The 24,331-nt window shown below is 42.8% G+C and overlaps 2 protein-coding genes across 4 annotated transcripts; both read left to right on the plus strand.

Moving 5' to 3' along the window:
- The first annotated feature begins 1,250 nt into the window (after positions 1-1,250).
- Positions 1,251-4,716, plus strand: mlnr (motilin receptor). Its single transcript, XM_089013626.1, has 2 exons — positions 1,251-2,034; positions 4,271-4,716. The coding sequence occupies exons 1-2, from the start codon at positions 1,251-1,253 to the stop codon at positions 4,612-4,614; spliced, it is 1,128 nt and encodes a 375-aa protein (XP_088869752.1). The 3' UTR covers positions 4,615-4,716.
- A 5,567-nt stretch (positions 4,717-10,283) lies between these two features.
- Positions 10,284-24,176, plus strand: LOC148888090 (capZ-interacting protein). 3 transcript variants are annotated; one of them, XM_089013256.1, is made up of 6 exons: positions 10,289-10,551; positions 18,685-18,768; positions 18,846-18,917; positions 19,648-19,728; positions 21,043-21,288; positions 23,184-24,176. In XM_089013256.1, the coding sequence occupies exons 1-6, from the start codon at positions 10,546-10,548 to the stop codon at positions 23,484-23,486; spliced, it is 792 nt and encodes a 263-aa protein (XP_088869382.1). In that variant the 5' UTR covers positions 10,289-10,545; the 3' UTR covers positions 23,487-24,176. The 3 variants fall into 3 exon arrangements, with proteins under 3 accessions (XP_088869384.1, XP_088869382.1, XP_088869383.1); XM_089013258.1 differs by lacking the exons at positions 18,685-18,768; positions 18,846-18,917 and having other exon boundaries at positions 10,284-10,551; XM_089013257.1 differs by lacking the exons at positions 10,289-10,551; positions 18,685-18,768; positions 18,846-18,917; positions 19,648-19,728 and adding an exon at positions 20,215-20,622.
- Positions 24,177-24,331: the final 155 nt, after the last annotated feature.

Consider the following 24,331-nt stretch of genomic DNA (forward strand, 5'->3'; position numbering starts at 1 on the left):
CTTTTTTTTTGTATTTTTGTCATGTTTGTACATACTATTATCTGTGCTTTGGCTATTATTTAAATCACAGGTGTCAAAGTCAAGGCCCGGGGGCCATATCTGGCCCGCCATATCATTTCATTCAGCCCATGAAAGCAAATCAAATTTGCAAAATTCCATGACACTTGCTAAAGTCCAAACCCAATTTTCAAATTGTCGTATGTAAACTACAATAACAGTCATTATTTTTTATTTCCAATTTGAAAACTTACATTTGTGCACTCTATATGTAATATCCACATATTACATATAGAGCGCACAATAAATTAATGAATGTCTAGTTTTCAAATCTGAAAAGTATATAACTAGAATAACTCGTTTTCAAATCTGAAAATAAACATTCTAATGGCTTCCCCGAATTCATAACAGCCCCCGAGAGGAAACCGTAACTACAATGTGGCCCGCGGCAAAGAAATGACTTTGACACCCTTGATTTAAAAGACAACCGACGTCTCCGGACAAGTTGTGTCCATAATTTGTAAAATAGCTTCAAATGACTTCTACTGAGCATATTTTACAAAGATTCCACTGCATATCGCTATATTTTACGTTTTAAGACTTGTGTTGAATATTCAGGAAGTCTTGTTTTTTAGTTGGTCACGAGTCCGTACGTGACGTCACTAAAGACCGCCCTTGACCGTAAAAAAGACGCATCATAGCGGTCTTTCCATCACATCAGTGTATTGTGCTGTACTTGTTTGGTCTGGTGACCTCGTGTTGCACCCAAAAGCCGCCAGAAGGCCAGAAGAGGGCGTCCAATCTCCATGTAAGGAATTTATCAGCCTGTGGAAACGGAAGTGGCCACAGGAGGTCGCCATTTTATACCTCTGTTTTTGGGTGAGAGATTTTCCCCCAATGTTGCCTCAAAATGGCAAACACGTATGCTTTCCTCTTCAGAACTATTTGAATCATATTCATAACTGTATGTGTAACAAGAAAGCATTTTTTTGTCTTTTAAAAAATATTTTCTGCGAGATTTGTGATTATTCATGTTTCTTTTTTTTACTATTTATCATTTGATTTTTATCTTTATTTTTGTTCTTAAAATGATTTATTTCCACAACAGATCATAAAAATATTCATGTCACGTCAACGGTTCAAACAAACTGCTGATTTTGCTAGCATTGTGGTGACCCTTTAAAAATATATATATTATTGGTCACGGCATTGCACCTCAGTCGTGTTTTTTCTTGCATAGGTCAGAAGTGAGAATGCCCTGGACCAGACCCCAGGTGGAACTCCAGTCCGCCGAGACGTCCGAGCCTACGGGTGGCGTCGGCGATATGGGTGACCACCACTACGAGGGCTCCTTGTTCCCCACCTCCACGCTGATCCCCGTAACAGTGATCTGCGTGGCCATCTTGGTGGTGGGCGTGGCGGGCAATACCATGACCATCCTCATCATCCAGCACTTCAAGGACATGAAGACCACCACCAACCTGTACCTGTCCAGCATGGCTGTCTCCGACTTGCTCATCTTTTTGTGCCTGCCCTTTGACCTCTACCGCCTGTGGAAGTACGTCCCGTGGCTGTTTGGCGAGGCCGTGTGCTTGCTCTACCACTACGTTTTCGAGGGTTGCACATCGGCCACCATCTTGCACATCGCCGCCCTGAGCGTGGAGCGCTACCTGGCCATCAGCTTCCCGCTTCGCACCAAGGTCCTGGTGACCAAACGCCGCGTCCACTACATCATCGCCGCCCTGTGGGGTTTCGCCCTGGCCTCTTCCACACCCACGCTTTTCCTGGTGGGCGTGGAGTACGACAACGGGACGGGGGCGCGCGGCGGCCAGTGCAAGCACACGGACGGCGCCATCCACTCGGGCAGGCTTCACATCATGCTGTGGGTGTCCACCGGCTACTTCCTGTGCCCCATGTTCTGCCTCGTCTTTCTCTATGGCTCCATCGGCCTCAAGCTGTGGAGGAGCCGGGCTGACCTGAGGGGTCCCGGCGCGCTGGCCAGGGAACGCTCGCACAGGCAGACCGTCAAGATTCTTGGTGAGCGCATAAGAATTCGACCCCTGGAGATGAAATGGCACACTCATAAAAGACAAATACTGAGTGAATGTGATCCTGTTTTTTGTTTAGTTATTTGTTTTGCATTTTTTGGGTGCTCAACAGGTATTCCATGTTAGGGATCCGGTATTTATTCCGAATATAAATTGGGCCGGTTTCAATCTCAAATTTGTGTAAGGATGGAGTACATATACTGTATAGCACGGGTCGGGAACCTTTTTGACTAAGAGAGCCATAAAAGTAAAATATTTAGAAATGTTTTTCAGTGAGAGCAACACACACACGCACACACACAAAAATGCACGCACGCGCGGCCGCTTTTCAACAAAATGTCAGAATGTATTATTTCAAATAACTTTGTGATAGTACTCACCATTAACATGAAAAGTTTTCCATTCCGCATGATTGGTAAAAATCAAGCCAAACGATCAGAATGAAGGTCAACTAGCTGGGTCCATACGCGAAGTTACTGGTAGCTAGCCTGCACACGGGTAATTAGCTTTGACACTTGCTTTATGCTGTCTCTCGCAGAAGTATGATGCTAATGTTAGCATAGGGCTTGTCAAAGTGCCACTGATATTCGACTGTTTCATCGATGGTATTGTTTCATAGCAATTTAGAATCAGAACCTTTTCTCTCCACAAAGACGAATCCTTTGGTTCATTCAACCTGAAGTGTACCATATTCATCTTTTTTTTAACTCATTGGTCTTATTTAAAAGGGGCGTTGACCTGTTTCAATATGAATGGCCAGTATCATCCAATCAAAATTGTGCTTTCCGCCAACCTAGGTCAGTATCATTCAATCAAAATTGCGCTTAGTTTAATCGTTGAGCCAGATGCAATCATCAAAATAGCTATATACTGCTCGCGAGCCATAGGTTCCCGACCTCTGCTGTATAGTATAAACACAAAGTAGAGTTTCAAATGAGGGCGAATGTACCAAATTAGGTTCCAGGACAGGGCTGTTGTTCAGATTCAGAATCATCTTGATTGGCCAAGTATGTAGATCAGACAAGGAATTTGTCTCTGTGGAATACACTGCACTGGGAACATCATAAAAAGACATGACAAATAAGTATGGAGGACAGTAATAAAGGCTAATCTAATCTAATGGAATTCCTTAATGTAAGTGGTACCTCTCAGGAGCAACTGTGAGACAATGTGCAAAGTACCATGCAGACAATGGTTCAAGTGAGTACAGAGCTGGAGCTATAATGATTATAACAGGCTGGTTCATTGATGAAAAGGTTTCTTCAGCTGTCATCTGTACTTCTTTGAAGGGGTCGGACGTTTCACTTCTCATCCAGGAGGATTCATCAGTGAACAAAATTTTTGCTGGTAGTTCTGATCAAACAAGAGTTTGGGTGTTAGCGTCGGGTTCCAGTGCTCAAATTTCAAGCCTGAGGTGATGTTTCAAAATGTGGTTCGGTTTGTTGGCTATTGTTTTTGTTGTTGGTCTCCTCAAGTAATTTGTCAACCTTTGTCATCACGTTTCCCTGCTTCCACTTAGTCCTGTCACATACGTTGATCAATGTGCGTGCGTGCGTGCGTGTGTGCGAGCGTGTGCGCTAATTGTTCTCGGTAAAAGCAACGTGACGGCATCTTTATTCCTTTGTTTTGTTGTTCTCATATTGTCAGGGCCTCATCGGAGAATATCGATGGTGTCCGATCGTCCAATTAAATCACCCCGCGCGAATGAGCATCGATCAATGCTAACGACGATTTTCACTCTGCTTTAATCTTGTCCGCGCTCATTTCGCCCGCGTAACATCACATGGGCAGTAAATCTCTTTCAAGGAACGTGTACAGCTCGGGGAAAGCTTTTCATGCAGCCTGGTGGTAGAGGTAAACAACAATCTAATAACCACCCTTTAAAACACACCCTCCGTAAATCCTTTTTTTTTATTTGACAACTTTTTAAAAATCAACACATGACAACATAGGACAAAGATAATAACTTTCAAACGTTTCTAATCAGAAATATCAGCTGTAATAAGTCAAATGCTATCTATCTATCTATCTATCTATCTATCTATCTATCTATCTATCTATCTATCTATCTATCTATCTATCTATCTATCTATCTATCTATCTATCTATATATCTGTCCGTCCATCTAGGCAGCTAGCTAGACAGCTAGCTAGGCAGCTAGTAGCTAAGTAGTCAGTTAGTTAGTTAGTCGGCTTGATAACCAAACCTCTCCTTTCTTGCCCCAGTGGTGGTGGTGTTAGCCTTCATCATCTGCTGGCTCCCCTACCACATCGGCCGCAACCTGTTTGCCCAGGTGGACGACTATGAGACGGCCATGCTGAGCCAAAACTTCAACATGGCTTCCATGGTGCTTTGCTACCTCAGCGCCTCCATCAACCCGGTGGTCTACAACCTGATGTCACGCAAGTACCGCTCCGCCGCAAAGCGCCTCTTCCTACTTCGCTGGCAGGCCGGGTCTTCTCCAGACCGCCACCGCAGTCATCAGAGCCAGCTAAACACCGCCGACGCTGTCGAGAGCCTGAGCGGATCCACCGCACAACGCCTCCGCCTGGCCGCCATTGAGCGTTGAATGAGATGTTGGGGGAAGGTCCACTCCCAGGAGGTTTGCTGCTTCATTCAAGTGGACAGAAAAAGAGCTGAACGCTGCTCTTTTGGCTGTGGCTTGAGATAAGATAGCGCCCCCTAAATGACAGTATATTAAATACATTAAATAACGGTAATTTTACCATTGTGTTCAAAAAGGAAAAAAACATTTAAGGGAAGGAAAAAATAGCACTCCGCGAATTACATAATTAGAATTAAGAAGGACGAAACATTTTTTTATAATATTGCATCAATCAGATTGGCATTTTGGTGCGCTTTCCGCTGTGCCCAGCTTGACCGCCTGGGGGCACTAAAAGACATAAAAATGAATACATTACATACATTACTCATCAGCTCATCAGTACAGCATTAATATTCGTCATTCTTTGTAGAGGATAAAGAACTTGACTGTGATTACTGTTATTGTCCTATGTGTGCTGCTCCACTGTTGATGTTCAATGTTTATCATCCCGCAATGTAGACGCTAATTTGCGTCAAATTAGCGGGCTGAAAGGACAAGCTCTGTGGTTGTTTTAAGTATGTCAAGCGAAATCCACTTGGTTTTTGGTTTAGATAGAGTAAACTTCAGGTGGAAAGGGCAATAAACAGGTTGTGGTGACCTGTTTTCAGAAATATTTGTTGACTGATTATTGTAAAGTAACATGAGGTGATTTATTTGCCATCGAAGGGTGCTTGTCTGCTCTTATTAATAATAGCATTTAAAAATCATCCAAATAACAGCTCATAGGAGATGTTGAAAAAGTAAATTGGGTCACATGTACCTAAAAGCAGCATTGTTTTATCACTTGAAATATAAAAAAATGTAATAGCTAATAGATGCATGCTGTCTATGATGCATATGTGTTATACAGTGTAGTTTCTTTTTGTGTATACAGTCTTAGATAAATAGAAAACGATCATCGCAGTTACAGCATTGAATCGAAGCATTGAAAGAAGCAGTAAAATGCAGTTCAATATGGCATGTGGCAATATTGTACTAGGTTGTATGTGAATAGAAAATAACAAAAACATGAATGGATACTTTTCATATATAGTAAACAATTTAGAACATGGTTCGACAAACTATTTGGCTTAGGAGCAACATTCATTTCTGAAATTCGACAGGAGGGTCAGCACAGTATACGGTACATATAAAAAAACGGCATGTTTTTCAGTCCCTATCAAACATCAATAGAACAAAAACATTAAGACATTAACATACTTTTATTAATGAGAACAGTGAAACAACTATGGTACAGTATATGTCCTGTATGAACGTCAAAGTATGTTCACAACATACATATGTACACAAGCAACAAAGTGCTATGTTGCCGAAAAACTGCAGCATACACTAAAAGTGTATAAAAATAAATACATATACAAAATATAACAGAATTAGGACTGTTTGCTCCAAAACGAGGTGACGAGAGGATCAAAAAGACCAATGGGCCAGATTCGGCTTGGAGGCCGTAGTTTGCCCACCCCTGGTTTTAGAACATACTTGAGACAATTTGTATTGTAGCACAAGCATTAAAATCCTTGTAAACCTTGTAAAAATAGCATTTTGAACCAGAATAGGAAAAAATATATCGTCTGAGGTCACCAAAAATAAATTAGAAAATTGTCCATTACTCGTAAATTGGTACAAATGATCAATCATAATCAATGGATTCACATTCTCATTAAATTAGTTAGCATGTTAGCATGTGATAAGCCTAAAACAAAAGCACTGACCCTTCATGTTGACATGTTAAATGATTTTAGTTCCATTTTGATCATTCGAATGACAAGTACAAGTTGTCCTCGTTCGAGTCGATTACAATATTCATGTCTATTGTATTTGAAAGATGATAATAAAGATTTGAAAGATTATAATGATGGATGGCATTGTGTTCACTCTGTGATAAGTTTGCTTTGAAATAAATCGAATAAAAAGTAAAATAAATAGTGTGTGTGTGTGTGTGTGTGTGTGTGTGTGTGTGTGTGTGTGTGTGTGTGTGTGTGTGTGTGTGTGTGTGTGTGTGTGTGTGTGTGTGTGTGTGTGTGTGTGTGTGCGCGAGTGTGTGCGCGAGTGCGTGCATGTGTGTGTGTAAAATAGTCCCTATGAACCAAAGCAAGTTGTGTAAGCCAAGATGGTGTGTGCGCGAGCGCGCGTTGCAGTGCCAGCTGAGCCCCCGAGGTCCTCCTAGGCCCGCCACGTACGTGCCTGGAACGGCACATAATGTGACACGGTGATCACATTACCGAGGCCCTGACTCCCATCCGCATCACCATATTCAAAGTAATGGTCCCTCTAAGTGCATTTGGGCGGCGGTTAAATGATGTCAGCCAGTCAGCGAAGGACCGGCTCCACACCAACGGGAGCAAAAGTCCTCCACTTTTTCAGAGACATTTTGGCAAAGCAAGTTTCTATTTCATGTGAAAAGCGAAGGAGTGCTTCTAAACACTGGTGGCCCGTCAGAGTCTGCAAGGCCTTCTCTGCTGGCCTAAAAATATCTAGATCACAGACTGACGTTAATTATATTGTGTCCATAAATTATTACCGGGTACTAAATAATTCCAAATTGTCTTTCAGCTTCCTTCCATTGTTTTTCCCTCGATGTGTTTCGTATTAAAGTATTTAACCAATCACATTTCAGCCATCATTTGTTACCAGGGTCAGAAATCTACTTGGACGCCTTCACAATCACTTCTGCGGGCCCTGTCGCATCAAATGTGTCGATCAAACTGTTGCTCTAACCAAACAGAGTTAGAGTTGGCAACCCAAGGCCTGCTAAAAGGCACTGGAAATGTCAGTTTGTGCAAACTATGATTGGCCAGTCACTAGCCAATCATAGTATCACAAGCTATGAGTGATAAGAGCATACTGGCCAGAGTTAGCACACTGTATCGGTAGCGAGCTGCATCAGCAAATATATTTCTGCGTTGATTTAATAGCGGTTTTGTCAACTACAATGGCTGAATGAGGAGGAGAAGTGGATTTGGTTGAAGATATACTGTTAAAGCAATTTTCAAGACTAATTTTTCAAGAATAGACATCATTAACAAAGGTTGGACAGCTCATAATCTCGCAAAAACAGCAAATAATATTGCAATTTTATGAGGTTATCATGAATCCACACGTTCATCGTAAACTTTTGTACACTTTAATTGGATTTGATGTACTTTTATTCATTTCGCAGTGGAGGAATTTACATTTCACAGCAGCAAAGTTATGAAAGGTAGAGGAAAGGATTGAAACAAGTAGAAAAACAAAATACAGGAGTTGTTGGAAAGGCAGCCACTCTCGGGGCGCCATCTTGAAGTCGAACAAAAAAAAAACAACTAAATAACAAATAATATGACAACACACAGAAACAGAGAGTCATTCATTCTTCAGCACTTGCTGTACCCTCTTTGTGACATGAAGCAGTTCTCGATGAAAGAGGACAGGATCAAAGCATACTTTTCAGCAGTGGATCAGGGACATCATGGTGGAATGTGCACATCTATTACAAGCTAATTGTTGAAAGCAAACATGCAGCTGTAGCATGTAGCTCCATTAAAGGACAACCAATATCACTTTTTTGTTTCCTGACATTAGAAAAAAGTTTTATAGCATCTAAATTACGCAAAACACGCAGGCTGATATTTTAGTCAAATGTAAAACACCAATAAAAATGACTTAAAGTGGCCAAAATCTGCAAAAAAATGTGAAAGAGCTGCGAATTGGGCATTTTCAAAAAATCCCGCCCCCAGTTCGTGACGTCACGCCAAGAAGTCTTGCCTTGCTCGAGAATCAAAACAATGGCTTCAGATTCAGAAAATATGCTTTCTTGTTACTTGTTACAATTATGAATATGATTCAAATAGTTCTGAAGAGGAAAGCATACATGTTTGCAATCGATTAAAGAATGTATGTTCCATCCCATCTATTCCGGTCATTTTGATGCATCTGGAGAGAAATGTAGTGAGAAACTCTTTAGTACTCACAGTACCCAAAAAAAACGCAGAAGATGGCGACAAAGCTCTGTGGAAATTGTCTCCTGGGAGGTTTTGTCAGCGAACATCAAATACACTGTACAAGTCTTGGCGCGACACACAACGAATTCACCATCGCGTTATGTGTTTTCCTTCTAATTTCGCCATCAACACCAAGTTTTCAGACCAAACAAAGTCCCGCAAAATGCATTGAGGTGATGCAAGGTATGTCCTTTCTCGGTGAGGGGTGTTCCTTCAGTGACGTAGGGTGAGGACTCGTCACCAACTCAAAAACAATACTTCCGGAATATTCAGCGAGAGTCTTAAAACGTACAATATAGTTATATGCGGTGGAATCTTTGTAAAATACGCTCAGTAGAAGTCATTTGGAGCGATTTTACAAATTATGGACACAACTTGTCTGGAGACGTCTGTTGTCCTTTAAAGAAAAGAGATTGTCTCACATATCCTGTCCTGTTAATGATAGTATTTATTCAGTCCTGTTAATGATAGTATTTATTAAGTTTCTTCAAGTCACAAGTTATTTCCTGGCTAACGGCCTCCTCTAGTAGACGTGTATGGATGGATGGATGGATTTGCCTTTATTAGGCTCGTAGTGGAGAAATTTACATTTCACAGCAGCAAAGTGATGAAAGGAGTGAAAGTAGAAAAACAAAATACATGAGCTGCTGGAAAGGCAGCCACTCGCGCGGCGCCGTCTTGAAGTCAAAAGAACAAAAAAACTAACTAAATAATATGACAACACTAAGACAATATGACAACACAAAGATACAGAGAGTCATTCATTCTTAAACACTTTCTGTACCCCTCTTTGTTACATGAAGCAGTTCTAGATGAAAGAGCAGAGGATCAAAGCGCCTTTCCACCAGTGTATCACGGACATCATGGTGGAATGTGCACGTCGACTACAAGCTAAATGTTGAAAGCAAACACGCAGCTGTAGCATCCATTGACGAAAAGAGATTGTCTCACATCTCCTGTTCCAAATAAATCCGCTTCAATTCCAAGCCGCAATAGTTTCACATACACATCGGCGCTCTGAGCGTCAACTCCTTCTTATCGCGGGTTCCTCAAGCCATGCATCCATCCAGCCACAGACTGTTCAACAGCACCGACCTTTCCGCTGAACAAAGCAGGGCTGTGAAGATGCTGCCAATACAGGCGCAAAAAAAGCACAATGGCCCTAGAGCAGTCCAGCGATGACAGTCAAACGGCACTGACATTCCTCCCATTCAAAAACAATACTGGCATATTCATAATGCCGAAAGGCGTAATCGCTCAGCACAGTCTCCTCCTTGATGAATGTCGTGGCCAAAAATGCTGAATAACATTTCGTATCCGTTCCACACGACGCACAACAAATTAACCACCTATATTTTCGATAAGACAGGTACGTTAAATTTAAAGAAAACACAAGGGAGGTAAATCAAATAAAATAAAAGCTGGGATAGTCAAAACACCTCCTGGCGATTCAATTTTATCGAAATGAGTCAGACACTCACACAAAACATGAAAGAACAATGATAAAACTCATCAGTCGATCAAGGATCAACGTCAGAAACATTCAGCCTTTTCAGACTTCCCCTCATGATCACTAGAGTGTTTTCAAAAGCGAACCACGTTTGAAAAGGCAACAGGTGGCAGTCAAATAGGAAGTGGAAGCGTCCTTTCTTTTATTTTGAAATCTGTTAAAAGGAGGCAGTTTTACCTAAAACTTGGCGGGTTCCGAAAAACAAGCGCGAGCAAAAAGCAAAAGTCGTCCTACCTCCTCGGTTCCTCCTCCTTGTCTACCGATCTCATTTATGTCCGGATATAAACACACAGCTCCACTCTGCTTCTCACATGCAGTATTTTTAAACACAATGGACCTCACGAAATAAGTCACAAATAAGAAGAGAAATAAGAGGGCTAAATCGCGTGAGGAGCATTCTCCAGGATGGAGGTAATGTTCCTGTCCTTCAGGATTTTTTTTCTTCATTAACCAATTTTTCTTGTTATTTTTATGACTGTTGTACAATGCTAGAAATGTAAAAATTATTTTGTGCCAAGGAAAAACTCAAAGAAAAATATTCAAGCAAAACGATTTAGTTTTCAAATGTTTTTACTTACAGGCTGCAGCTGACTTTTTGGTCATAGATTTATTTGTTTGTTTTTAATAATGAAAACAATCTTCTAATTTGTTTTTAAGCCTGATCTACCAAAAAACAGCATGTTTTATGTTATTGTTATTTTCTAAGGCAACCTGTTTGTCATGCCATAGTTCTCGTCCAGGGATGCGTGTGAACGCTCAAACAACTAACTACGTATAAAGTTTTAAACCTGAATGAATAATAAAGCTGGCTGCTTTACAACAACAAAAAAATCGTATCTTAAATAAATTTGCTTTCTTACTTTCATCATGTATTCTTTGAAAGTTTAATGACACTTAATGCATATGTTTAAGTTGGATTCCTGGGGCTGTACTTGGTTTAACTCAAAGTACAGTATTTGACTTTTTCTTCCCTTTATGTTTGGCTACTCCTCCTCTTTGGTATTTCCCTGACAGCTTTTTTAGGAGCCTCCTCCATGAAACAGCAAAACAGACCCTTCTTTTCCTTTTTTAAATTAAAGTTATTCCCAAGTGTTTCATGTGTGTCATGAGGGGTCGGCCAGCACCACCCTGCGGCTGGGGAGCCGGCACAGGCTCCAATTGAGACACCGGATTTTTGGGAGTTGGCGAATAATGTTTGACACCTCTGGGCAAATAAAGTACATTCCTTATGTAACGTTGCGTCATGAGAAGTCATTTGACTTGTTTTGGACCCGGCCACATCGTAGTAAAGCTGATTGGCGGCAGATCTTGCATCTGTTTACAGGGTGGAGGCCTGTACTGTAATAAGAAACAGACACACCACATCGGGACCAGATGAAAGGGGAGTTTTGGGAGGGGAGAACACAGCAATCTACCAGAATACAAGATTGTTTTTTTTTTTTTTTTTAAAGAAAGACTTACAACACAAATATTTTTTCCCTCACTTTTTTAGGAAAGTGCTAAATTCTAAACTTTTTATTAGGACAGTGCAACATCATTTTTTAAAACGATTTAGAGTAAAACAACACTTTCCCGGTTTGCAACACGGGTTACTTCGGTATGCTTCCTAGTTTGGAATAAAGTTTGAGAGCCCTGCAGTATGTTCAAGTGACGATTGACAAACATCGTGTCACTTTTTCCTGTCAACGCCTCCTCCTGCTTTAAAAAAGTATCCTGCAAACCACATTAACTTTCTCTTTGGACCGTAGGGGAGGGCCAGAGAATAGTTGAGTACTGTGACTGGATTTGTGCTCGACTAAAAGGAGGTGAGGGTGGGTGGGGTTGTGGGTGGGCCCCTCATTACTTCCCTGCTGCTAAAGTGTTTTTGAGGAGAATCCTGCATCCTGCTGGTGCACCACTCAAATTGGATTCTGGCTCAGTGTGAAGCTTTTCCAAAAGTGTGATGATGTCAGTGGAGTTTTTAATGGGGCTGTTTTTGCGCTCTGAAGCCTTTGCAGATGTGCCATCACACCGTTTTGCTTCATTTTGATGCCCTGTTAATATCCATTCATTGACACACCCCTTAAATAAAAGGTCTTAATAAGCAATGCATGCCACAAGGCGGCGGGAAAGGACCACTTTTGTCAAAATGGAGTTCCTCAACTCACTTCCGCAAAATTCCTTTGCGAATAGGAAAGTAGTAATTGTTATGCAGGAAGTCTAATGACATGACTCACCTGTTCCCAAGTGATTTTTGCAGAATTTTAAGTGATTATTGGCTTTAAGAAATTGCTTAAAATCCTATCAGAAAAAGCAAAAGGTACCAATGGTTGGGTAACAAAAATTAGTGCATTTGTTGTGAGCACTTTAGTACTCTGTTTGTGACACTGCCATCTACAGGAGTGGCATATGTATTGCAGCCTTTCCCGCCCTACTTTTTTTTAATTCAGTTTTTGTCGCTCCATGTCAACTGGGACTCCCATTTCCTCAGTCGTTGTGTAAACTTACCTCAAAATGAACACGTCATGTATTTTCTCACTCCACTATCAGCGAGGAGTCAGACTCTGAGCCTTGCAAGCTTCCGTGTCAAAGCAGCAATGGTGTTCAGAGATAGCAGCGGTGGGAACCGCAGAGCGGTGCATAAGGAGGCCTGAAAGAAAGGAGGAGACCCAAAGAGGCCACGTCTAGTGACGACATGCAGAGTGAGCTTGAAAAAGCTAACCTGCCATGTTGCCGTGGTGCTGAGAAGCAGCGCCAGGAAGAGGAAATGTTGTAATCGCCACTTGATCGCCGGCTTCCTTGGGCAGTCGCAACTTAAAACGGGTCAAGTGGCCACTGTTTGTTGCCTTTTTTGGTAGGCAAAAGAGCAAAAACGTACAATCGGTGCTTCTTTTTTGGAGATGACAAATGGAGTTCACCACGAAGTGAAATTGTCAAAAACTGTTTTGACCCTTTACGACCACCGTACTTTGTTCCTGGAGTGAAGCCAGGCATGTTATTCTTAGTGATATTATCCATTTGTTTTTGATGTAGATAGCTGGGATCTCTTGAGATTCTTGGAAAAAGCCGCAGTCAGAAACAATAGCCTGCGTTGTGTGACATTCTGCCGGGTCACATGGGAAAACTTCACAAGCACGTCGGTACTACAGAATGCCTCCCGCAGGGGATTCAACCGTTAACTCGTGATGAACAAAGCATACTCCAATGTGTCCCGTGAGCAGCAGCTCCATTTGGAAAGTGACTCAGAGCAGAAACAGGAAAATATAGACATGGCGATGGGTTGGTGGAGTTTAGGACTTTGAAAATAATATTTATGCACCACAAATATGGACTGAAGTGATTTGAATACTTTCCAAAGTTTTGCATAAGACAGGAAGCACAGTACAAATTTTAAAGTGTTATTTGGCTACATAATGTGAGATTGTTCTATTCCGCAAATACAGTAAAGTCTCGTTATATCGATATCGTTTATATTGATCATACTGCTTATTACGACACTATTTTCATTTCCTGTGCACATTTCTAGTCTTTTTACGATAATCCGATGGTTTTTACGATAATCCGGTTACTACGGTGCTCTTTTTCATCTCCCGCCGGCCATTTTGCTATGTATATATCGATACAAAAGATACTTAAGGTGAATCGATATTTGCTTAGGGGTTTCTATGCAGTACCACCATTATCGAAATCTGTATCGGTCGCGCCGTTGGTCGACTTGGTCACGTGATGTGGTCACGTGACTTGGTGACGTGACCATCTCCCGTGTAGCAGATGCCATTTCCATTTTCAGACGCCAGCTCGTGTGTAGCAGACGCTGATAAATTCCTTATATGGAGCTTGGATGCCCTCTTCTGGCGGCTTTTGGGTGCAACACGGTTCTCAGACCAAACATGTAGAGTCATTCTAGGTCAGGCACTCTCTGGAACCCCGTTGTCGGGTCCTCCCAAGCCCAGTCATGTCACCAGCTTCCGTGCTGTGACCTGTCTTACCGAGCACAATAAAAAAGCGTAGCAGAGCTAAAATACAGTACTGTTGCTTGACACCAATTTCAACCATGGGGAAACGTAAGAATTGTGATATCCGAACAACGTACAAGGCAATCGTGGCTGTGGAGGTCAATCCAACAAACAAATCCTTCATCGCCAAAGAGTTTGACGTGACGTGTAGCAGAATACTTCATCAACGTAAGTAATGTAAACGTTGCAGTTTTGGTTTTTCATCCATGTATTTAATTGTGTAGCATTCAGATATCTTTATTGCTTGCAACAATCACTGTTTTTTTCGTGGTTTTGTGTGAATAGAACGTGAGGATTTTGCATTGGTTGCATTTTTGAAAGGAAATAGTCATTAAAAAAGTGTAAAGGCGTTTTTATTTTATGCACAAGTTTATTTTTCACTTCACTACTGTACAAAAAGCATGTTAGATACGCAAGCCATGAACCCAATGATAAAATGACATGGGATATCAAAGATACCCCCGTTTACGTGTTGCCCCCCCCCCCCCCGGCGCAGGACGGATATATCGACAGTACGGTTATATTGACATTTTTTCTGACTCCCGAGAATATTGATATAACGAGACTTTACTGTAAATCTTGTTTTATTTCCAGACTGTCAGTCATTTTATATTGTGTCCAATCGGAGGTCATTTCACCTCAGGTCCTATAAAACAAAATTTGTTACAGGGTCTAAAAGGTTATTGACTGTAAAGTGTACTTGAGAGTTTTGAAAGGCGCTTATAAATGAAATGTATTATTATTATTATTATTATTATTATTATTATTATTATTATTATTATTATTATTATTATTATTATTATCTCATCTCATTTTCCGTACCGCTTATTCCTCATTAGGGTCGCGGGGGTTGCTGGAGCCTATCTCAGCTGTCTTCGGGCACGAGGCGGGGGACACCCCGAATTGGTTGCCAGCCAATCGCAGGGCACACAAAGAACATACAACAGTCACTCTCACACTCATACCTAGGGACAATTTGGAGTGGTCAATCTGCCTGCCATGCATGTTTTTGGAGTGTGGGAGGAAACCGGAGGACCCGGGGAGAACATGCAAACTCCACACAGGGAGGCCGGACCGGGACGTGAACCGGCGACCTCTGCACTGTGCTAACCACTGGACTACCGGGCCGCCCTATTATTATTATTATTATTATTATTATTATTATTATTATTATTATTAAAATGGAACAAGAAGTCAGCTATTGTAGTTCGAAGCGGCCATTTTGGGGTATTCCATCGCTTGTAATGGGACAAATTGCTACTGAGGAAACTCGCTCAAATGAGCCTCAGTCGGAAACGGATTTAGTCGCGAAGCTTCTTTTTTTTTGCCAGCGATATTAAATGGGTAGAGCAAGATGTGCGATTCTATGCCGTGATGTCCATCCATCCATCCATCTTCTGCCGCTTATCCGAGGTCGGGTCGCGGGGGCAGCAGCTTCAGTAGACTTCCCTCTCCCCAGCCACTTCTTCTAGCTCGTCCTGGCGGATCCCGAGGCGTTCCCAGGCCAGCTGGGAGACATAGTCTCTCCAGCGTGTCTTGGGTTGGTTTCCTGCCAGTGAGGCATGCTCGGAACACCTCACCAGGGAGGCGTCCTGGGGGCATCCTAATCAGATGCCCAAGCCACCTCATCTGGCTCCTCTCGATGTGGAGAAGCGGCTCGACTTTGAGCCCCTCCCGGATGACCGAGCTTCTCACCTTATCTCTAAAGGAAAGCCCGGACACCCAACGGAGAAAGCTCATTTCGGCTGCTTGCATCCGGGATCTCGTTCTTTCGGACACAACCCGTAGCTCGTGAACATAGATGAGGGTTGGGACGTAGATCGACCAGTAGATTGAGAGCTTTGCTCTTTGGCTCAGCTCCCTCTTCACCACGATAGATCTGTACAAAGGCCGCATCACAGCAGACGTCGCACCGATCCGCCTGTCGACCTCTCGCTCCCTTACACCCTTATTCGTGAACCAGACTCCCAGATACTTAAACTCCTCCACTTGAGGCAAAATATCCTCCCCGACCCGGAGAGGGCACTCTACCCTGAGAACCATTGTCTCAGATTTGGAGGTGCTGATTCTCATCCCAGCCGCTTTACATTCGGCTGTAAAACGCTCAAGAGATGGTTGGAGAGCTCCACTTGAAGGCCCCAACAGTACCACATCATCTGCAAAAAGCACAGATACTATACTGAGGCCACCAAAACGGAAACCTTCAACGCTTCGGCTGCGCCTAGAAATTCTGTCCATAAAGGTTATGAAAAGAATCGGTGACAAAGGGCAGCCTTGGCGAAGCCCAACCCTCACTCTAAACGATTCCGACTTATTGCCGGCAATGCGAACCAGACTCTGACATCGGTTGTATAGGGACCGAATACCCCGTATCAGGCGTTCCTGTACCCCATACTCCCGAAACACCCTCCACAGTACTCCACGCGGGACACGGTCAAACGCTTTCTCCAAGTCCACAAAGCACATGTAGACTGGTTGGGTGAATTTCCATGCACCCTCGAGGACCCCGCTTGTTTGAATAAAGTCAAAGTCAAAAGTCAAAGTCAGCTTTATTGTCAAATATGCTAATATGCATTACATACAGCACAGATGAAATTACTGTCCTCTCGGACCCAGCATGCAAGACACTTATAATGACTTTAACAAACATGATAAACATGAAAACGCCAATTTGCCGGGAGAGGGGAGCCGCTGCGTGTTCACGCGCCGCCATCTTGGGAAAAAAATAAATAAAAAATAACAAATATGACAACACAAAGACACAGAGTCATTCATTCTTCAGGACATGCTGTACCCGCTTTGTGATGACATGAAGCAGTTCTAGATGAAAGAGGAGAGGATCAAAGCATCCATGTCAGCAGTGGATCAGGGATGTCATGGTGGAATTTGTACATCTACTACAAGCTAAATGTTGAAAGCAAACACGAAGCTGTAGCATCCATTGATGAAAAGACATTGTCTCACATCTCCTGTCCCACATGAATCCGCTTCAATTCCAAGCCGCGACAGTTCTACATACGCGTCGGCGCTCTGCCCTGACGCTGCTGTCTTCTTATTAAAGTGTTTGTTATAGACAATCTGTGTCGAGCACAGAAGTCCAATAACAAAACACCACTCCTGTTCTGATCGGGGGGCCCTCCAGGTCTCACTGTCATGTATGCCGTGATGTATAAAACTGTTTTGGGAAAAGCTTGCAGTTTGAAGCAGCTTGTACCTTTTCCCACGTTTCTCTGATATAAATTTGCTTTGTTATTGGATGGATTTTTCATATGTTCCATCCCAGATGTTCTGCGGCCCATCTGGAGACCCCTCTGTCCCTGGGGCGCGGGAGGGGGCTACGGCAGCAGAGCGGCGATTTGGGCTGCCAGGCTTTGTTCCCAGGCCCGTCCTGGCCCCAGAAATAGTTTGTCGCACTCTCTCCTGCAGTCAAGCGCAAATTCCCACTCGATGTCCACGGGGTGTACATGTTGCGATTGCTTATTATGGCTTGCTTGCACTGGCGTGTGCTGAGGAAGGCGAAGTATGTTATCAAATGTTAGGGGGTGTGATGAAAAACAACAGTGACAATCCAAACAAGCAAACATCATCACGGATCAGGAATGACTGTCTTAAATCAGATCAATAGCAAGGGGAGCAATGGCAATATTGATTTTTAATGGTCTCCGCGGCCCCTGGAATCTCACGGTAGTCTGCTAGTTAAGTTTGGTGTTTGATTTTCATCTTCAAAAAGCTTTTCTGTTTATTTTCTCTTCAGCTTGACAAAAGTTGAACAAAAGTACAGATTTTTTTAAATGTGCATGTGTTTGGAAAGTGTTTAAGTACTTGGAGGGCTGGGTGGTCCCATCGTGTTTTTCTGGCCCGTGCTTCAGGGCGTCGGCGGCTGACGTTCTGATGTCATGCGTTCGGGCGGTGCTGAGGTCATGCTGACAACATAACCGAAGGAAGGGGGGAAAAAATACGTTTGCGATTAAAATGTGTGTGTATGGAGCTTAGGCAGCGGTTTGTGTGTACGTTGTCATGGGTTACACCTGAAAGTGTGCGCGCGTGCAGGCAGGGAGGGGAAGCAAGTGCTCTCACTGAAAGAATTGGAGGTAGCTGTATGCTCTGAGTTGGGGGGGGGGCAAGGGAAAGGGGGTGGGGGTATGTCCACTCGACTTCCTGTGAACGTCAGAAGTCCCCAAAGAAATGCTGACATTATTTTGGGCTCTAGTGTGTTTTCAAAATCTAACTGGTTCAAGTAACAACATGACCTGATGCAGTTTGGTCACAAGACCACGTGAGGGCGACCTGGCGGGCAACAATAGTTCACGCCTGTCAAATCGTCTCTTCACTTCGATTATCGAGGTGAACAGAAAACGGAGCCATTAAGACACTCTATAAGTTTACATTATTAAAATATCAATATAAATAAATATTCACAATATCATTTTTTACACGCCTTGTAACAAACATTTGTTGTATTCATTCAGACTGCGGCATGACGTTTGTTACAGGTCTTGGAAGGACAATAATCAATCATGCAAATCTTTCTCAATTGTTCCCCAACAAGGATTCTCCATCCAAGCTATCGGTGGCCGAGCTAGCCGGCAGGTTCAAAGGTCATATACGACCCATGCGAGCTGCGCACGATGAGGTTAGACCATTCAATAAATAAATTGAGAAAAACTCTACAGTTGTTTGCATTGTCATTTTTTTCTTCTTGTTTTGCAGTCACCTTTTCGACGAAAACCTCTATGTTCGCTGAAGTTTCCCATCCGCAACGATGATGTAGAAGCATCTGATGTCAGTTATTTTTTATGGCTTTCACGAACCGCTATCTAAACTCATTCACTGCCAGACGATGTGCAAAAATGTGTCCACTCCACTGCCAGGGTTTTTGTCATTTTCACTTAAAGTTTAGGAATAACAGAATATTAAGTTTTAGAACTACATAAACATTCAATGCAGTGTAAGAAATCTTAGACTCTTCTTTCATCAGAAAAAAACAGTTAATTCCTAAATTAAATGTGTCTGGAGCTATATGAACTTGAAATGACGGTGGCTGTCCAAAATACAATGCAATACTGTACACACATCAGAATCAGAATCAGAATCAGAATCATCTTTATTGCCAAGTATGTAGAACATACAAGGAATTTGTTTCCGGTAGAACACGCTGCACTAGTATCGTCGTCAAAAAAAACTGCTAAGTGGCATATTGGTTTATATAGCGCTTTAACAACAGCTGAAGCCTCAACATGGAAAAAAGGAAATGCTGTCCCCTCGTGGAAGGGAAAACATATTGCCAGATGTCTGACCAGTGCTTTATCAGCAGTCCCCGCGAGAAAAACCAAAACCCAAATTCGGGCATGGTGCTCCACGTCATATTTTCAATTCCCGAATAAATTTGGGAATGACAGTGAATGAGTTAAAACTTTTAAAAAGTTCACGAATAACGTGTTTGTCACTTACATACTGTTCGTGTCGATGAATCAACCCTCGCAGACCTTTGACGATTGTATTTGTTTTGCAGACAAACACCAGTAAAATGCTCTCCACGAGTCCTGTTAAGATCAGGACAAAGAAGAGCTCCGCCATCATCGAGAGACTTCAGGTACCACATTGTCAAAGTTCAGCTTTATTGTCAAATATGCTAATATGCATGACATAGAGCACAGATGAGATTACTGTCCTCTCGAACCCAGCATGCAAGGCACTTATAATGTGGCTAAAAAAGACAGACGATTGACAACAGACAATACATGTAAATTGTGAATGTAAAGTATGTAAAGTGAGGTAGTGTAGTAACGCAAAAACAAAAGAAGGTCGAAGTGAGGTCGTGCAGAAAAAGAAGAAAAAATAGAGTTCAGGATGATAGCACAGCATGTAGCGTGTACTCAGAGTTCGGTGAGTGTGGCAGTGGGAATGGGAAGCGGGGGCAGGGCTCCTGACTGCCTGGTGGCAGAAACTGTCCTTGAGCAGTCTCCTACCAGATGGCAGCAGGCTGAAGAGGCTGTGGAGGGGTGGCTGGGATTGCTCAGCGGGTGAGGCGGGTGTTGTAAATGTCCTGATGGGGGGGGGGGGGGCACCGATGATCTTCTCAGCTGTCCTCACGATGCACTGCAGAGTCTTACGGCAGGACACGGTGCAGGCGCCGGACCACACAGTGATAAAGCTGGTCAGGATTCTCTCGATGGTACAGGGGTAGAAGAAGAGAGGATACTCTGCGTGTTCACGCGCTGCCATCTTGGGGAAAAAAAAGCATTGCTGTCACCCGCTGGTCAAGCATCGCCACTACATTAGGTGAGGGTGGGTTTGCGAGGGGGTTCTAGGGTGACGTCTGTTGAGCTCAGATTAACAAGCTCGTAATGGGATCATGGGCCCACGAGGGCCCCTAGCGAGGGTGGAAATCTTGAGCGTGGAAATCTTGAGCGTTGTCACACGCGCCCTGTCAGCCATGGGACAAAAGGGCTGTCGCTTTTCCCTCTTCTTCTTTTCGCCTGTGCAGGTAGGACGGATGTTTACCACTGGGCCACGAGAGTGGGAATTTAAATTGGTCTAGAGAGGGAGCTTGTAGGAATTTGTTCTAGAGGAGGAGTGCTCTGTTGATTTTTGATTGCTATTTAGATACTGCCGATGTACCTTTAGTTAGGCGCCATTTTGAATGTAGTCACCTTGCATTTATAGATTATGCATATTTAATGTCATCTATTGGATTGGATTGGATATGCCTTTATTTGTCTCACAGTGGAGAAATTTACATTTCACAGCAGCAAAGTGATCTATTGTATCACTTCTAGTATCTATTGTAATATACATGATACTGCAGACAACAAACAATATTTGTTTTTGTGAATTTCGGTCAGAGAACCGGTTGAAGCATAGTGGAATGAGAATCCAAAGTGTCCCCCCGCCAACCCTCTTATAGGCCAACCTCACTTTGTCACCGACCGCCCTGCTGCCGTCGCCCAAGGGCACCGAAGTGAACCGGCGGCCCGATTCGCCAGCGTCGCCCTCTGCTCCCTTCGCCGCCGCCGCCGACGTAACCACGACCTCGCCCAACCTCACCTTGCAACCCACCCAGCTGTGCGGGGAGGAAGAGGGGGAGGATCAGGAGGAACCCGTCAGCTTTGACAGCCCTCCTGAAGGAGCCTCGCTGCCAAACTTCCATAAGGTGACAACACCCCGCCCACCTAAATATTTTGTCAACACCGTCATAAACACTGCACCAGCTAGTAGTGCTGGGACTGATCCTGATCTAATATCAAAGTCGCATTTTGAGGCCATTTTATGCCTTCAAGGTGCCAAGGAACTTGTGGCATCTATTGCACAGTACATTTGTTAAAAATAGTTGTATACTTTTGCAATTGGTGACAGCTCGCTGTTCCACAAAAACCTTATTCCGTCTTCTAATCAGTTGGTCAGAGCAACTTTTATTTTATTTTTAAATATTTTCCTCATGTTATCATATCGACATTACAGTAAAGTCTCGTTATATCGATATCGGATATATCGATAGTCCCGGTTATATCGATACTATTTCTATGCACGCACGGAGAAAATTACATGCAAACAGGGTCGGATATATCGATAGTCCCGGTTATATCGATATTTTTTCGGACTCCCTTGAATATCGATATAACGAGACTTTACTGTAATTCTAAATTAATTTGCATTCTAGAAGGTGAACGAGAACCAGTCGCACATTTTTAGACAAAACCGATTGTATTCATACGTGATCATGATGATATAATCAAGGTTAGCCGATTTATCTGATCTTATTTTACTGAGCAGTAGATTATGTCCAATTAATCCTCACTGCAGGCCTGCGACTCCGGTTTCCCACTGTTCGATTTGGTCACTAATGAAACGCCCCGTGTATTTTTACAGCACACGTGTACTACTACATGTATTTTCTGCCATCACCTTGACACGGATATGCTCGTTGAGCTATTTGCAGAGCGAGGCGTGACGTGACACGGCACCCATGGCGTGTTCCCTCAGTAGGTCTCGCGTGTCTCAGATTATCCTCAGAGGCGCGCACCATTCAAGATGTAATCCGATTACCATTTAGTGTTACTCCGGGTGAGAGAATTTCACATGCTCGCAAGAGACCAACAAAAACAGCAAAAAAAAATTATTCATGTTCTTCATAGGAAAGTGCAAAGCTATTTCAATGGCTTTCCTTTAAAGGACAACCGACGCCTTCGGCCAACTTGTGTCCATAATTTATAAAATCACTTCAAATGACTTCTACTGAGCGTATTTTACAAAGATTCCACCGCATAGAGCTATATTTTACGTTTTACGACTCGCGCTGAATATTCAGGAAGTATTGTTTTTGAGTTGGTGACGATACCTACCGTGACATCACGGTAGGTATCGTCACTGACCGAGAAAGCGACACACAATGCATTTTGGGTACTTTGTTTGTTCTGAAAACTTTGTGTTGATCCGTGTTAATGGTGAATCGTTTTGTGTTGCACCAAGACTACTATTTTATACTCACTGACACAAATTCCCAGCATTCAAATCAGCCCATTTCCAACTGAGCTTGGGCGCCATATTGTGCATTTTCTGCGATGCTACATTGGTGTCATTGACGGCTCGGATATGGAAGGACTCCTTTAATCGATTGCAAACATTTATGCTTTCTTCTTCAGAACTATTTGAATCATATTCATAACTGGATGAGTAACAAGCATCTTCTCCGGATCTGAACTCCGTGAGCCCATTGTTTTGTTTCTTGAGCAAGGCAAGACGACCTGCCGTGAAGTCATGAACTGGGGGTGGGTCTTTCTGAAAATCCCAGTTTCGAGCTGATTTGTGGCAGTTTTTGGACACTTGAAGTCATTTTTATTAGTGCTTTGCATTTGACAAAAAATATCAGCCTGTGTGTTTTGGGTATTATAGATGCTATAAAACGTTTTTCTGATGTCAGTTAGGAAACAAAAAAATGGTGTCAGTTGTCCTTTAAGGGAAACACAATTTTGGGGAACGTGTGACATCACACGTTTGTCTTTCTTCACCCGCAGTTGACTAAAGTTAACATTTCTTTACGTCTGCCAGACTCGAGTCCGGCTCTCGTTCAAGAGGCGTCCGCCCACGAGACAACACAGAAGGTCGGCGGGGGAGGAGGCGACCCCGCTCTTTGGCGGCATCCCGTCGCCATGTGAACTGCACTCGTCCCAAACCAATGGAGACATCATTTTACAATGCCCGGACCGGGTTGCTAGGAAAGAATGCGAGGAGCAGCAAGAGGACAGGGACGATGAGGAGGAGCAGAGGAGGCGAGCAAACAACGCCGCAGAGGAAAGGAAGGCGACACAGCCACAGCAGACGGATGGAGGGGATCCCGATGAGCTCCATTGATCTGTGAACAATGTTTATGACCTCTGAAATACACAGATTTTGGAATATTTAACCGCTTTGACCAATAGGACAACTCGCAAATTGTGTCGCCCCCAGCTGGCCATTTTTAGAATATGTCCTTGCCTGTTAACACATAAGACACGTCGAGGTTAATTCTTAGCCATGCAAGAACACAACGGAGCGTTAAGGCCACCCTGAAAGAATGAGGAAAAAAATGGCACAGATCTGAATTTGTAATATATTTTATATGTATATAAATTATATATTTAATTACAAATTCAAATTGGAAACTACATACAAGAAAATGTAAAAAACATACTACATTTTTATGCTAATTGAATGAGAAATAAACAATGGAAGCATTTTTGTGTTTTTTTTTTTTTACTTCTAATTTACAGTTTTGTAACGTTCACATTATTTTAACACGCACCATGGAGTCGCGAGTATAAAAATCTCCCTATTTATTATTTCTGAAACTCAACATGTATGAAACTATACGTTTTGTAAAATTGACCCTTTGAATTTGTCAGGTAACTTCGGTGTGTTTTCAGAGTGGCCTAAATGTTCCTTCATCATGAAAGCTCACCTGAGAAACATGTACTGTATTTTGTTTTGGTGAGACAAATATTTTGGAATTATATTGAATAAATATTTTAGCAGGCAAAAGATTGACCAGCACAAAAACAATCACCAATATTTCCTTGCACCGTTATTTTTTTGTGTTGTTTACTGCTTGTCTTTTATTTTAATACTGATTAGGCTGGACTCGGGTAAGGGTCATGCACAATAATATATCGTTTAAGTATATGCTGCACTGAATCATTAAGTATATGCTGCACTGAATC

The sequence above is a fragment of the Hippocampus bargibanti genome, linkage group LG14 (assembly GCF_051943395.1).
Source record: "Hippocampus bargibanti isolate YZ-2025 linkage group LG14, ASM5194339v1, whole genome shotgun sequence".
Lineage (NCBI taxonomy): Eukaryota > Metazoa > Chordata > Actinopteri > Syngnathiformes > Syngnathidae > Hippocampus > Hippocampus bargibanti.

Excerpts from the sequence above, each read along its gene's own strand:
- mlnr (XM_089013626.1), top strand. The coding sequence starts at position 1,251 with ATGCCCTGGACCAGACCCCAGGTGGAACTCCAGTCCGCCGAGACGTCC. Across the intron at positions 2,035-4,270 it reads GCAGACCGTCAAGATTCTTG|TGGTGGTGGTGTTAGCCTTC; the intron begins GTGAGCGCATAA and ends TTCTTGCCCCAG.
- LOC148888090 (XM_089013256.1), top strand. Across the intron at positions 18,769-18,845 it reads TGCGAGCTGCGCACGATGAG|TCACCTTTTCGACGAAAACC; the intron begins GTTAGACCATTC and ends CTTGTTTTGCAG. Across the intron at positions 18,918-19,647 it reads ATGATGTAGAAGCATCTGAT|ACAAACACCAGTAAAATGCT; the intron begins GTCAGTTATTTT and ends TTTGTTTTGCAG.